Consider the following 14,917-nt stretch of genomic DNA (forward strand, 5'->3'; position numbering starts at 1 on the left):
GGGAGAGGATGAGAACTTTTCTAGTCCCCTCCAGTCTTGAGTGCTCTAAACTGGGTCAAACTGGTCAAAGGGCTAATTTAAAAAATGTATTAAAAGCTCGGACCTATCAAAAAAGTATAAAAACCTGTAAGAAAATTGGGAAAGGACAGGAACAGGGAGTTCACAGAAAACAAAATACAAATAATGTATAAACACAAAAATGATTAACATGACTATCAGAAAAAGACCTATTTAAAAGAATAAGATACCAGTTTTAGCGAATTTTTCCCCAATTTTTAAAATTAGAAAGTTAGATACAAGTAAAAATTCAAATAGTTATGGACATACAATGAAAAGTATTCTTCCTCCCCCAGAAGCAAACACTGCTATCAATTTCTTTTATCCTTAGAGAAAATATTCTGTGCGTATACAAGCAAACTCCCCCCACTTTATAACTTGCTTTTTTACTTAGCAGTATACCTTAGAGATCATTTCATATAGTTGGATCTTCTTTAATTTTATGGCTGCATAGTATTCTAGTGTGGAAGTACCACAACTTAATTAACCAGTCTGCAAATGATGTAACTTTTAGACTATTTCAAGTCTTTTGCTGTTATAAACAATGTTGCAATGGAAATCTCTGTATGCATGTGATAAATACTGTACATGGTTGTGTGTGTATTCCTACAGAAGGTGTGGCTGAGCTGAAGACATTGCACTTTACCCTGACCATGCTAGACAGTGAATTACACCACTGTTGTTGTTAAGGACAGTGTCAAAATGTAGATCTAATTTACAAAATGAGGCTGAACACCTTTTCATTTAATTGTTTCTTTTTCTGTTCATATACCTCACAGTTCATATACTTTGTCTATGTTTCTGTTAGAATTAAAAAGAACTCCTTATATATTAATAAATTAGCTCTTGGACTGTCTGGCATTGCAAAGTTTTTTTTTTTCCCTTCTCAGGTAGTCATTTTACCACTCACAAATTTTTCTTATAGTCTTATTTCCCAGTCTTTTTACGTCATAACTTTGTTTTGCATCTTGATTGGAAAGGCTTTTGTTAATCCAAGATTCTAAAAAAATATTCTCACTTTTTATCTATTGATTTTATGATTTTACATTTAACCCCTGGGTCCATTAGAATTTAGGCTGAAGAAAAACAGGCATACAGTTTTGTTTTTTCTTAAAGACAGGTAGTCAGCAGTCCCAATACTATTATCAAATAGTGCATCATTTCCCTAGAGATTTGAAGCCTCATCTAGATAATGTACAAAACTCCCATCATATCCATTTCTACTTTGAGATGCTTCATTCTGTTCACAGATCTGCATTTCCATCCATATGCCAGTATACAACACTATTTTACTATCTACAAGGGCCAATGTGCCTTACTGCTCTTCTGTTCCAGAATCTTCCTAGCTATTCCTGCAAGTTTATTTTTCACATGAACTTCAGAATCAAGCTTTCTAGTTGCACAGTAAATTCTACTGTTGTTTTTATTGGAATCACATTAAATGTATAGACTGATCCAGGGACAGCTGCTATCTTTAAACCAGATTTTTCTATTTAATAAGAGTATTTTTTCCCCATTTAGCCAAGTCTTCCTTTGTATCCTTTGGTAGTAATTTAGGTGCTATATAGATCCCACATTTTTTAAAAGATTTTATTTATTTCTCTCGCCTTCCCCCATCGTCTGCTCTCTGTGTCTACTTGCTGCGTGTTCTTTTGCGTCTGCTTGCATTGTCAGGCAGCACTGGGAAACGATGTCTCTTTTTTGTTGTGTCATCTTGCTGCGTCAGCTGTGTGTGTGGCACCACTCCTGGGTGGGCTGTGCTTATTCCATGCGGGGCAGCTCTTCTTGTGGGGGGCACCCCTATGCGAGGACACCCCTGGGTGGCAGGGCACTCCTTGTGCGTGGCAGCACTGTGTGTGGGCCAGCTCACCACATGGGTCAGGGGGCCCTGGGTTTGAACCCTGGGCCTTCCATATGGTAGGTAGACGCTCTATTAGTTGAGCCACGTCTGCTTCACCCACATATTTTCTATTAGGACTATGCTTAAGTATCTTTTTAGTTGCTGTTGTAAATAGGGTATTTTCTTCCATTACATTATCTAAAAGCTCCAGATTCTTAATAATATTTTGTAAACCGCACCCCCCCCCGCCAACTTTCCTATATTTTCTTGTCTCCAATACTTGTTTGCTCAAGAATATTAGAGGTATTTGATCATATGATCTGCAAATAATAACTTTACCTCCTCCTTTCTTCTTTCTACACTTATTTCTCTTGACTGACTGCATTTGCTAATAAATCTAGAATAATGTTAAACAATGACAATACTGGCACCCTCATCTACCTCCTGACTCTGCTAGGAGTGGTTCCAGGCACACTATTAATTAAGCTGGTGGCTGTGGACTTCAGACATGTATTTGTCATCATGCTAAAGAGAAATTCAAAATTTATATATATATATATTTAAATTTATTTCTCTCCCCTTCCTCCCCGCCCCAGTTGTTTGTTCTCTGTGTCCATTTGCTGTGTGTTATTCTGTGTCCGCGTGTATCCTTGTCAGTGGCACCAGGAATCTGTGTCTCTTTTTTTGTTGTTGTTGCGTCATCTTGCTGCGTCAGCTCTCTGTGTGTGCAGCGCCATTCTTGGGCAGGCTGAACTTTCTTTCGTGCTGGGCAGCTCTCCTTTTGGGGAGTACTCCTTGTGTGTGGGGCTCCCCTACGCAGGGGACATCCCTGCGTGGTACAGGACTCCTTGCGTTCATCAGCACTGTGTGTGGGCCAGCTCTCCACACGGGTCAACGAGGCCCTGGGTCTGAACCCTGGACTTCCCATGTGGTAGGTAGACGCTCTATCCATTGAGTCAAGTCCACTTCCCAAAACGTGTATTTTATTAACTGCTTGCTTTTTTAATCTGAATTGATGTTGAATTTCACTAAATGCATTTTTGGAGTTTCTGGAGACGATCATATGGTTTTTCTTCTTTGCTCTGTTACTATAGTAAATGATAATCAACATCTTAACAAAAACTCATCTTTGCACTGCACTGAGATACCACTGTTCATATTTTAGAATGGCAAAGATAAAAATTTTGATGATATCATATTGGTCAGAATGTAGAAGTGCCATTCTTATATTCTGTTGGTGGAAGCATAAACTGGTGCAATCTCACTGGAGAAAATATGGCAATATTCATTATAATTTTAAATGTATATAAACATGGTACTCATTGCCGCACTGGTCAAAATAGCAAAAGTTTGGAAATAATCCAAGTGTTCATCAATAGGGACTGGTTAAATAAAGCACGATCAACCAATATGCTTGCGGCTAAACAGAAAGAATATTAAGTGATATGGAAGGCTCTTCAAGATAATAATGTTAATTGAATAAAATCAAGTTGTAGATAATGCATATACCACGTATCTTCTGTGTAAAGAAAAGGGAAATATACTTGCTTGTATTTACATAAAGACACTGGAAGGATATATAATAACAAAGTTATTACATGTTTGCATGTGTAAGAGAGAGAGAAAGGAAGTGACAGCTGGGTCAGAAAGAAATTGAGGAGTTTTTGATATTTTTCAAATTACTGAACTCTTTTTCTAATGTCTATACGGAAGTTTTTTTTTTTTTTAAGTTTTGTAAAGCATATACCCCACAGCCAGAAAATTCCACTCCTCAAAATGTATACTAGAACTTTTCACATGTCAGCAAAGATATACGTATGAGGAAATTTACTGCAGGAATGTTTCTTAATAGCAAGATCAGAAACATCCTAAATATCACTGGAAGTTGGTTAAATAAATTATGTGAAGTGAGGGAGCTTCAAAGATAACTTAACATTCTGTTTTTTAAAATGCGTGGTAGGCACATGGGTGTTCATTTTAGAAAAGGTCTTTTCTATCTCTTGGTGATTTGTAATCATCTCTAAGATACTCTGGTAAGTAAAGGAGCAAAGGAACAGAAGATATGATAGAGATACTTATTTTTCTTTAAAAAAAAAAAAACAAAAAGAAAGGGAATTATACACATATGCGTAGAAATTATATGCATAGAAATTTCTAGGACTCAAGAAACTGATAATAGTGCATGGATGGATCTGGGGAGGACTATCAGATGTCCAGGGTAGAAATGAGGATTTTCATTGTATACTTTTTCAAACCGTTTGAGTAACTTTCCATGTATATAAAAATATTTGAAATTAAAATAACCAATAAATAAATAAATAAATAAAGGCTCACACTTCCTGGAAGAGTGACAGTAGTCTTTCCCTCAACTTGCCCCGCCTGCCATTTCCGCACATCCTCTCCCCGAGTTACAGGCCACCCCAGACCTGTGACACCTGCCTAGAGCCAGGACTGGGGTACTCACTTGGGCTCATGAGGAGGTCCGGACTGGTCGACCAACTTGAACTCGGCGGCGAAGCCGTGGGAGCGGGCGTACTCTAACAGGCCACCCACAGGGTTGGTGTTCAGGTACTTGACGAGCTCGCCGATCCTCCTGACCTTGTTGGGCACCACAGGCTCCAAGTTATCAAGTGATTCTGGGTTTGTACCTCCAGGCTAAAGGAGAATTAGCCAGACAAAGAGGAACCATAAATGTTTAAGGCCACCCTGAGGGGACTAGACCTTGGGACTTGTGGGCACCCCCCGGCCACTGGCTTACTAACTTGAGCTGGCCCTTCGGTGCAGGAACACGGCCCCACCTGGTCATCTGAAGGAGCTGGGTTGGTCGCCTCCCCATGGAGGGCCCTCATGGCTTCCTCTGCAGCCATCTGCTTTGCCACTTTCTTGCTGGGGGCACTCGCAGTGGGGAAAGTGTGGGCTCCCATTGCAACACAGTACTGGAACCTGACAGGTGATGAAGGCGTTAGAAAGATTAACCTTTTTTTTTTTGGTTGTTGCTTTTTAATTAAGAGAAGTTGTGGGTTTAGAAGGGTTTTGATAAGAGAGTAAATGGCATTTGTCAGCTTGTCATCCTTTACAGCTTGTAATTTCCTTACACATATTACCTCAGTGCTCTGGCTCATGCAATCGCTTCTTGAATAGCCAGTGCCCCCAGTCACCTCCCCTCCCCACCGTCTCTTGGCCTACCTAACCCCTACTCAACACTTAAGCATCCACCTGGTCCCACCTCCTCCAGGAACCCTTCTCTTGTCTGTGCAAGTCTGCAGAGCCTCAGAGCAGAGAGCTTCTCAGATATGCCCAGGTCCTGTAACTTTTGGACCCCAAAACAGTTAAGTTACAAGCCATGGACTTCATATTACTTGGTCCCTGTTTCATTCTTTTATTCCTAACCTAGAAGCAGCAACCTTGCTTTTCCCATATTAAAAACAGGAGTGGCGCTTTCTGATTTTGGAGTTTTGATGTTGGAGTGTGATGCTGAAGACTTAAACTGGAGCCCTGGGAAGTCAGCATGCAGAGGAAAGAGAAGTGAGCCCAAGGAAGGAAGGAACCTTGAACCCAGAGAAAAGCAAGTCCCAGGAATGTAGAAACCCAGGAAGCCTGAACCCTCGCAGATGTCAGCAGCCATCTTGCTCCAAATAGACTTTGGTGAGGGAAGTAACTGATGCTTTATGGCCTGGTATTTGTAAGCTCCTACCCCAAATAAATACCCTTTATAAAAACCAAAAAATAAAAAAAATAAAAATAAAAATAGGAGTAACTGCTAAATGAAATCATCTGCCATTTCTGAGGGGGCGGTGAGGAAAGAGTCTCTCCCTCTTTTTGAGAAATCATCAGGGATACATGCCACATAAGACATACTTGGGGTCATGGGCGGGGCCTTCCCTGGATAGGAGGCGGAATTCACAGGAGCTCCCCAACTTCTGCACACACTCGAGCAATGTAGTAACAGAGTTCTTCCTGGAAAAAAGGGATGTTGCTGAAGGGGTGGTGGGCTGGGACTCTGCAGTCTGGAGAAAATGAGAGACAAGAAAAAAAATATCACTAAGATAACAATGGTTAGTCCATCATACCAGAGGGGATGGGGATGGGAGAATTGCTTTAGCTAACTAAATGTTAGGGGCTGGCTTTCCAAAGGAAGAGCGGCTACTGGGTATTTTCTCGGTATTGCAGGGAAGGGTAGGTTATTACATTTTCGGGGTCTCATTTCTAATCTGCCAAGGGAGACTGGACTTGATAACCTTTAAGGTCTCTTTCAACTCTGAAATTCTGTAATTCTAGTCAGGAGGAGATGAGTGAGTGGGGCACTGGGTACGAGAGGAGGAGAGGTAGGCTGGTGAGGTGGGGTAAACAGATGAGGAGGAGCCTGGCCCCAAGGTATGGAATCAGCTGTGTAAGCCAGGATTGCTTCAGGAGGGTCAGTGAAAATCCTGATAGTCCGAGACACTGAAAGTGAGCTGACCTCCTCCCAGAGGACAGGACACCCACCTTCTCTGAGTCTTTCTCTGAAGAATAGTAATATGAGTCTTCTGATCTTCCGGTGTCCTTGGCTTTCGCTTCCTCAAGCAGAATTGTCATTGCTTTCATAGCTGCATCCTGCTTGGCCACTTTCTTGCTGCCAGCTTCAGCTGGGGGGAACTCTCGGCCACTGATGACAACCTGGAATTTAAATCTTGATGGAAAGTGATTAGACGTGTGAACAACAGTCTATGCCATCCCTTCTCTCCTTCTTCAGAGATCTTCACCTTGGAATTCTCTGCTACACAAGGGGTTTTGACTTCTTTTTGGAAACAAAGCAACCATAGCTCATCAGAGCAAACATAGCCAAAGGTGACAAAAAACTAAATCAGGGGAAACCAACTATCTCTTAGCAATGAATAAAGATAAAGTCTGTACAGAAAAGTGAACTAAAATCACCATTACAGTCTTATTAGCAACCAAAAGGCCTTTATACTTAAGCAATTATGGTAGACTAGGCACCTGAAGGGGAGTCCTAGAAAAAATAAAAGGCTTCTTCTGGGCCATCTCATACTCCTCAGATACCTAGAGGGATCAGATACCTGCCACTTATCAGGGGCCTGTTTTTGTCCCCAAAAGAGGTGCGTCACTCTTATGATTTACTTGAATCATCCTATAGCTCTAGTTGTCCCAAGCCTGACACGCAAGGAATTTCCCCTTGTTAACGAAACCAAAAAGCATTTGGTCTAGGTCCCTGGTCTTAGCCTAGGAATCCTTCGTTCAAGCTTTCAGTATTTGTTCAGCTCTTTGCTCAATTTCAGATCTCATTAGAAAAATGGGTCAATTTTCTCATTTTCTAGAACTTCTGAAGTATTTGGACATGGTACCACTGTTTCTTATAGCTGGAGTCCAAGGAAAGGTCAGCCACAAACCCCATTTCTTTCCCCCAACTTTGGGAAGGGAAGGTGGAGGGAAGAGAAAGAGAATGCCATCCACCGGTCTCTCAACCCCACAGAGAAACAAACCAGTTCTGGGTCCTGCCAGCCTGTAGAGAGAGAAGCTCCCTTTTATTTGCAGTTCTCCTGCAATGCCTTTTTTTTTTTTTTTTTCTTAAAGTCTGGCTGCGTCATCTTTTTGGTGCCTCTCCATGCAGGTCTGGGATGCCTTCTTTTTTTTTTTTTTTTAACCAGATCCTGGGGATCAAACCCAGGTCCCTCCATATGGTAAACAGGAGCTCAACCGCTTGAGCCACAGCTGCTTCCCTGCAATGCCATCTTGATGTCATTAAGACAGTCAAGGTAAGGAATAAGGGCCACAGTTGGGAATCCTTACCCCTGGAAACCAGCCTAGTTTATTCTAAAGGTCGGCAGAATTCCCTCCTCTCCTTCCTGGCCCCTCTCTTCAGCCGCACCTGCAACCACTCAGCTTCAGTGGTTTCGGCCTCTGCCAGGCCTCTCGGCCTTCCTTAACCTGTCTAGGGCCAGTAGGCCCTATGGTACAGGGCCCGGCCAGCTCTTCGAGTGAAGTGATGTCTGATTTCCTAGCTCAGGAGCAGCAGCAAGTGCTAGCCCACCCATATGTGTAGAGGAGGTATATAAAATTAGAAGCACCACCTTCAACAGGGAGGCAGCCGTGCACACTCTATACCGTTCCTGTCCTACGGGAGCTAAGCAGAGGGGAGACCCTGGACCTGCTGCTGCTTAGCAGCACAAGCTGTGATGCAATGGCCTCCCCAACCCAGCTATGCCTGCACTTCTCTTGGGAACTTAGCATGGGGAGACGGGTGGTGCACAGAAGCAGGTGGGGAGGGAGTCAAGTCTTTGTTACCTCTGGTCTTAGGAGGCAGCATGACGTTCATGTGTGGAAACTACTAATTTCTAAAGGTACTTGCTTTAGCTGAAAAAAAAAAAAATCATTCTTCCTCTTGCTCAGCCAAGATTCTGGCTGGTCTGAGGTCTACGTTCCCTGCTCAACACTGGGAGAAAGGGCCAACCAAGGGCGATCCAGTCAAAAGGCAGAAAGCAAGAGGGGAAGCCAGGAGTCACCAAAGAGCACTGCTCGTGAGTCAGCTGCGACCGCGTCAGGAGCAGGAGCCTGACCCCAACCCTACATACAATTCCTGGTGGTCTCTTACCGAGGTTCATGGGGTGGTCCGCTCTGCTCTATCAGGTTGAACTCACAGCTCTGACTAGCGAACTGGGCATACTCTAACAGCCCACTGATGGGGTTCTTCAGCTGGCACTCAGTCAGTTTCTTGTAGGGTGAACACCGTGGCAAGCCATGACTGTAGAAGGAGGGCATCTCCATGATGGCACGAAACTCACCTGGTGCTGCGTGGATACTATTCAAGTCATCTGGGATGTCATCTGTGGCCCACTGGCCATTTTCAAAGTCAACATACCCTGTTTTTGAGGGGCCATTGTCATAAACAGGTGGTTTCAATTTTACTGGTTCTGGCGTGGCTTCTTCTAACTTGACGACAGGTCCCTGTCCATTCTCTACTTTTTCTGTGATTATCACATTGTCTGAGGCATCTGACATGGTTAAATTACAGGTGGGGAGCTCTACATTTGGGGGAGCTGGAATGGTTTCAGGAACACTGTTTGTGTCTCTCTTGATCTGCATCCTCTCTCGCTTCTTGTCAGTCAAATACCATATGGGAGGGGTTGTTCCTTGCCTGTAGACATCCCCCTGTTTTTCCAAGTCAATCAGCACAGCATTTACATCCCGGGCCTTGGAATAACCAATATTTTTAGCCAAATTCAGGGCTGAGGATTTGAGCACATTAAACAGGTAGTTGCAGATTTTCTCCTTGATCTCAGCCATGTCGCAAGGACTAGGAGGATCTTCTGAGTCAGGGGTGGGGCTTCTGTCTTCAGTTTCCAAAATGGCTTCTGAGTTTGGAATTTCCTGGCTAGGATGGTCCGGTCTCACCACTTTGCTCTGCTGGTTGTAAGCCTGAACAGAGACTGCAATTCTCCACAGAGGGGGTGTTCCTCCCTCCCAATGTAGCTGCTTCTTTTTTTCCAGAAAGTATAAAACTCGATTGACTTCCTTCTTCGAGGTCCCGAGTTTCTTAGCCAGATCATATGCTGTGGCAGCCTCCCCTTCTCCAAGCTCTTCCAAGAGCTCTAAGACCCTTTGCTCCAGATCCTGGTTGATATTCAGTTTCTGGAAATGTGAGGAAAGCCTATCAACACCTCTCCATGGCAGAACCCTGCCTCGCAGAGAAGGGTGGTGGAACCCTATCTGGAGCCCCTGATTTCTGAGAGCCACACCCCTGGGGACACTCCAAATCTCTGGTTGCCTGCCTCTAGTAGGTGGTCCTGGAAACCTTGGCAAGACTCTAAGGTCGAATGGTGGCAGGAATGGTGCCGGCTTTCCAATCAAGGGCACTTCTGGGAGCCGCCCCTTGAGGAACTCTATTTGCTGGAGTTGGAAACTATCAGGATAACATCCGGGCCCCCGTTGCTGGTGTGCGCGCTTGCTGTGCTCATAGTTTTGACTCGGATAGAGGCGGTATGTGTTGAGGGAACACCCCTGCAGAACAAGGAGATGGAAAATAAAATGTATTAAGACTGCCCCAGGAGCCTGTCCCTGCCTCCCGCCTAGAGGGGCCGCACCTGACTCCCAAGGGGGCTGGAAGGCAAGGGAGATGTGGGCTAAGCCAGCTGAAGGCCGCCGGAGGGAAAAGGCGGGGAGCAGGAGGCAAGGGCAAGACAGGGAGAATGGGCATTAAAAATGGGTACTGTGATGATAATCCCTCCTCCAAACACAGTTCCCGCAGATCACAGGGGTTCTGATATCTCAGCTCCGCCTCTCCAGCAACCTAACTTTATTCTTTTCCCTAGGACAGAAATGCAGGGAGTTGAGAATGAACTTTTCTGATTGTCAAAAAAAAACACCACCTTTTAAAATGAGAAAGAGAAACAAATAAAAGTTATCTTGTTTAAAAACAACGACATAAAACAGAAAAACAGAACAATAGTCTGGTAATTCCAAGGGATTAGGGACCAGGAATGGACAGGATCACAGTCCCCCCCTCCTCCCACCTTAAGTCAGGCTCACACGGTACACACCCCTTGTCCCTAAATCTCTCCCGTGGACGAGTAGGACAAAAAGCAAAGTTTACCCCTTTCCTCCAAGGTTTTAACAGGAAGAATCACACGGGAAGGGCACCAGGACCCCATATTCATTTGCTAGCCCTGCTCTTGGGGTACGGGGGAGGTGGAGGTGATCAGTAACTCGCTTCTTTTCCCCTGGGGCTTCTGGAAACAACATAACATATTGCCTCAGGCGTCTGGCCCTCTCTTCTGGTTCTCAAGGCCAGAGGGAGCTGGGGGCAGTTTTCCCCCTTTCAATAGCTTCAGCAGCACTTCTGCGCCTTCTACTCTCCCAAATCCCCTGCCACAACCAATAGGTTCAGTGCCTCGTAAATCACTCTCAGGGAGTTCCTGAGCGTCCATCCCGACCTCACCTCTACCTTTCAGCCATGTGCTTGGCCCCTTCAATCGCACTGTTACTCTATCCTAGGTCACTGCCAAAACCTTAAAGCCTGGAACTTTTCCAGGGTTGGCAAACTTTTTCTGTAAAGGGCCAGATAACTCCGCTATTGTAGTGCAAAAGCAGCCACAGGTGATATTTACAATTTATTTACCTGTTCACAAAAACCAGTGGAGTGCTGGATTTGGCCCATGGGTCAGGGCTGGCTGACCCCTGTCCTTTTCCAACAGCAACTTCTGTGTTCCTACCACTTCCACTCCCTGCTCTGCACAGGACCCCACCAAAGTTGCCACTAGGCCGCGCCCGAATCTTCCCCAGGCTGCCTTCACATACCTCCTCACCCAGCCTGAACTTAGGGCCAGTTCCCTTCTCCACCCAGAGCCCAATGTCCCCCTTTTCTGCTCCAAAACATCCAAATGGTGCTGGAGAAGAACACTGACTCATGCTAACAGGGTGCATAAAAATTCTTCCTCCTGAACCTCAGTTGAGCCTTTACTGCCACTTGGTGATCAATTCAGTTCAACAAACATGCACTGGCTTGTTTTGAGCCTCCTCTGAAAATTCTACCCCAGGTTTTGGAGCCAAAACATCAAAGGTCTCTCCTCTTACACCTTTTGCCTTCTGTCTGTCTCTGTCCCTTTCTTCTGCTCCTTACATATCATTTCCCCAAGGTTTGTCTAAGGACCTCTTCTTGCTGTACATTTTGTCTCCCGGGTTGGTTTCATCCACACGCCCCACCTCAACTAGCTCTCTTAAGCAAGAGCACACAAATCTATTATCTCCAGCCACGACCTTGTGCCAAAGGTTAGGATCTTAATTTTCATCTGTCTGGACAATTTGTCCACTTAGATATCCTGCCATCACCTCAAACTCCACACATTCTGAACCAAAGTAACTTCTCAAACCTACCTCCTTCTCTGGCCATTCTTAAACCTGTTGATGGCATCATTCTCCTCCTAACTGCCAAGGCAAGACACCTGAGCCATTCCTGCTGCTTGCCTGCATCCCTCCTTTGTCTCCCACATCTAATCATGCACTTGCCAAGTTCTGCCTTGTCTACCACCTCTGTATTGTCTCTTATTTGCGTCTTTTTCCAGTTCCAGCCCCTCATTATCTCTCACCTGGACTACTTACTGCAAGAGCCTCTAATCTTTTCACCTCTCCACATTCTATTCCAATGCCACTGCTTCTCCTTCCATAGTCGCCTATCACAACTCTAACCCTTTCTTTAGAGATCTCCTTAAGCTCCACCTTCTTCAGGAGACTTCAGATCTCTCACAGCCCATGGGAGTTTCCTCCCCTGGAATTCTTCCCACTCAGCACCTGTTACCTGTTCCCTTAACTAATTATACCTTTTGTTTTAGCTATTGGGTATTATTATTATTTTTGAGGTACGAGGACTGGGGATTGAACCCAGGACCTTGTTAAGTGGGAAGCCAGCATTCGACCACCGAGCCGCATCAGCTCCCAGAGTGGGTTTATTCATTTGTTTGTTCTTTTTTTTTTTTTTAGGAGGCACCGGAACGAACCCGGGACCTCCCACATGGAAAGCAAGGAGCTCATCTGCTTGAGTCACATCTGCCCCCGGGTTATTTCTTTTAAATAATGGCACATGCAGGTGCAGGTCACAGTGTATCTAAAAGGTGGCGAACAGTCTCAGGTGCCCTAGAATTGTCCTCAACTCTTTACTTCCAATATATGCAGTATAGAGGGGGAACTGCAGCCAACTCCACCGTCAGCTCCCTGGGGCAAGGACTATGCATCAGTCACCTCTGCCTTCTTGGAGCCTAAGAGAGCACCTGGCACACACCTGATTGCAATCCACCAGGTGCTGAATTAATGACTGTGCCAACAGGCCACCTGCACAGGCACATGCACCTCTTTCCTTGCTCCTCTTGCTGTGCACAGGGCTCCCCTACCCCCAACTCCCAACTCCTGACCCCCCACCCCCAGCGAGGCAGACAGTGTCTGTGTAATGAGAGGAAGTGGCCAGGCCCAGAGCTGAACCCGACTTCAGGGGATTTTCTGATTAGCTTTTTGAGTGATCTTGGGATAAAGAACTTTGTTTCAAGGTGGCTCAAGTCAGTTTCCAGCTAAATGCTCTCTAGATTTATACTGCTACTACTTGGTCAAAACCAGGAAATACTTGTATGTCCACCTATAGGAGAAGAATGGAATAAATTATGATACATTTGATATGAAGAGTACTCTCTCAATTGGAAAAAAAAGTGTTAGATCTATTTGTATTCACCTGGAGGAAATTTAGGAATGATATAATGTTAAATTAAACAAACAAAAAAGCAAGCTGCAAAGAACATGTATGCTATAACCCTTTTTTTGGTACACAAAAGGGAAAGAAAAATCCATGAATATGTTCATGTGTCTGTGTACATTGTTAGAATGAACACAGAGGAAAGAAAGAGGGGAAGGCTATGTAAATTTGTTAAAAGTTAGTTTTTGGAAGTGGGATGTGAGGGAGAGAAAGGGTTTTATTTTTTGTTTTGTCCCCTAAGGCACCTCTAAAAGCCAAGCCAAACTAAAGAGAACCACCATTTGAGAAAAGCCATCTGGATACAGAGAATGGGGTTCCGTGAAAACAAGAAAATGGGAAAACCGTGGTGATAATTCCTAACTCTCATATTCTCCACTCTCGCACTGCATACCTATTTACTATACAATGTGACAAGTCATTTAACATTCATTATCCACAAAGTTTCACTTTAATCTGGTCTTACAGACTTAGGATAAAAAGAGGAGCCCAGGTTACCACAAGAGTTCTAAAAGGTAATAAATCAGTACAAGTCAAGAAATTCTTTTCCTTCAAGCTAGGTGTCCCTAATCCTTTTAAAGAAGGGCTATTTCTAAAAGACTTCGAAAAATTGAGGGTTAATTTACACAAGATAAATTTAACCCTTTTGGTGTATAAGTCTATCAATTTTGATAAGCATATGCAGCTTTCTAAGCACCACCACAATCAAGGCATACATTTCAATTTCCCCAAAACTTTTCTCCTGCCACTCAGCAGTTAACTCCTCCCACACCCAGGCCCTGGCCACAGCTAATCCTCTTCGGCCCCTACAGCCTTGTTGTTGCCAGAATGTCATATAAAGGGGCTCACACGGCATGCAGCCTTTGCAGAGTGGCTCCGTGGGCTCAGCGCAGTGCAGCTGGAGTGACCACGGTGCCTCGTCAGCAGCTTGTCCTTTTCACTGCTGAGCAGTACTCCACTGTGCAGGTACCACAGTTTATCTTTTCATCTACTGAAAGGTAATCGGATTGTTCTCGTTTTTTACTGATGACGAATAAAGCTACTATAAACTTTTTTTCTCAGTTTAAGGCTAGTCTTCCTGTCTCCCAAAGTCTTCAGGAGGTGGGAAGGGTGGGGAGGGGGTTGCTGAAAGTAGAGAACTTCGCGGGTGGGGAGGGGAGCTTCTGCCTTCCGCCGCGAGAGCACTTCCTCTGCAGCCTGCTCGATGCTGCCCGATTAAAGAGCACGAGGCGAAGTGCTGGAGCAGCAGCTCACCTGGCGGGAGGGAAACGGGCCAGTGCACACAAACCCCACAGGCAGCGAGGTGGCCTGAACCACGAAACGCACCAGAGGCGCCCAGCGCCCGGAGGGGTCCCGCCGCTTACCTGCCGCGGGTCCATCGCGCCGCCGAGGCATGCCCGGGCCCGCAGTGCCGCCGCCCCGCGCCCCCGGGCCACACTCCCGGCCGCTCCCGGGCGAGGGGCCCTGGAGCCACCCACCAGGAAACGCCGCCCTCAGCCGCGCAAAAATGGCTCCCGCTCAATTTCACTTTCGTTTCCCCAGAAGGACTACCCCTTTGGAAAGTCGGGCCAAGAGGAGGGGTTTAGGCAAACCGAGCGTAGTTTCACGCCCATCGCCAGCCTAATCCCTCCGCTTGCAGAACTGAGGAAGATACTATCGCTTCGGGGAAAAGAGCTAGAAATACAACTCCACTGAGCTCATGATTGCCCTCACACGGCCCTCCCTGGAATACCTCGGATAAAGCAACAAGGAAAAGAGCCACAGCGAGCCCTCCGCGCTCAGGAGCAGCAGGA

General features: G+C 45.3%; 1 protein-coding gene across 9 annotated transcripts in view; it reads right to left on the reverse strand.

Moving 5' to 3' along the window:
- ADAR (adenosine deaminase RNA specific) overlaps positions 1-14,917 on the reverse strand; it is a 45,908-nt gene that overhangs the window by 11,315 nt on the left and 19,676 nt on the right. For 2 of the 9 annotated variants that reach the window (XM_058309762.2, XM_058309760.2), the window contains exons 3-7: positions 8,487-9,892; positions 6,383-6,566; positions 5,756-5,904; positions 4,696-4,840; positions 4,362-4,552 (exon numbers count right to left, since the gene is read on the reverse strand). In XM_058309762.2, the coding sequence (XP_058165745.1) occupies positions 4,362-4,552; positions 4,696-4,840; positions 5,756-5,904; positions 6,383-6,566; positions 8,487-9,892 (2,075 nt within the window). Of the gene's footprint in view, positions 1-4,361; positions 4,553-4,659; positions 4,841-5,755; positions 5,905-6,382; positions 6,567-8,486; positions 9,893-14,488; positions 14,626-14,917 lie in introns of those variants that run through there. The other 7 variants (XM_058309761.1, XM_058309758.2, XM_004475030.5 and 4 more) reach the window with 6 other exon arrangements.

Source organism: Dasypus novemcinctus, chromosome 13, assembly GCF_030445035.2.
Source record: "Dasypus novemcinctus isolate mDasNov1 chromosome 13, mDasNov1.1.hap2, whole genome shotgun sequence".
In the NCBI taxonomy this organism is placed as follows: domain Eukaryota; kingdom Metazoa; phylum Chordata; class Mammalia; order Cingulata; family Dasypodidae; genus Dasypus; species Dasypus novemcinctus.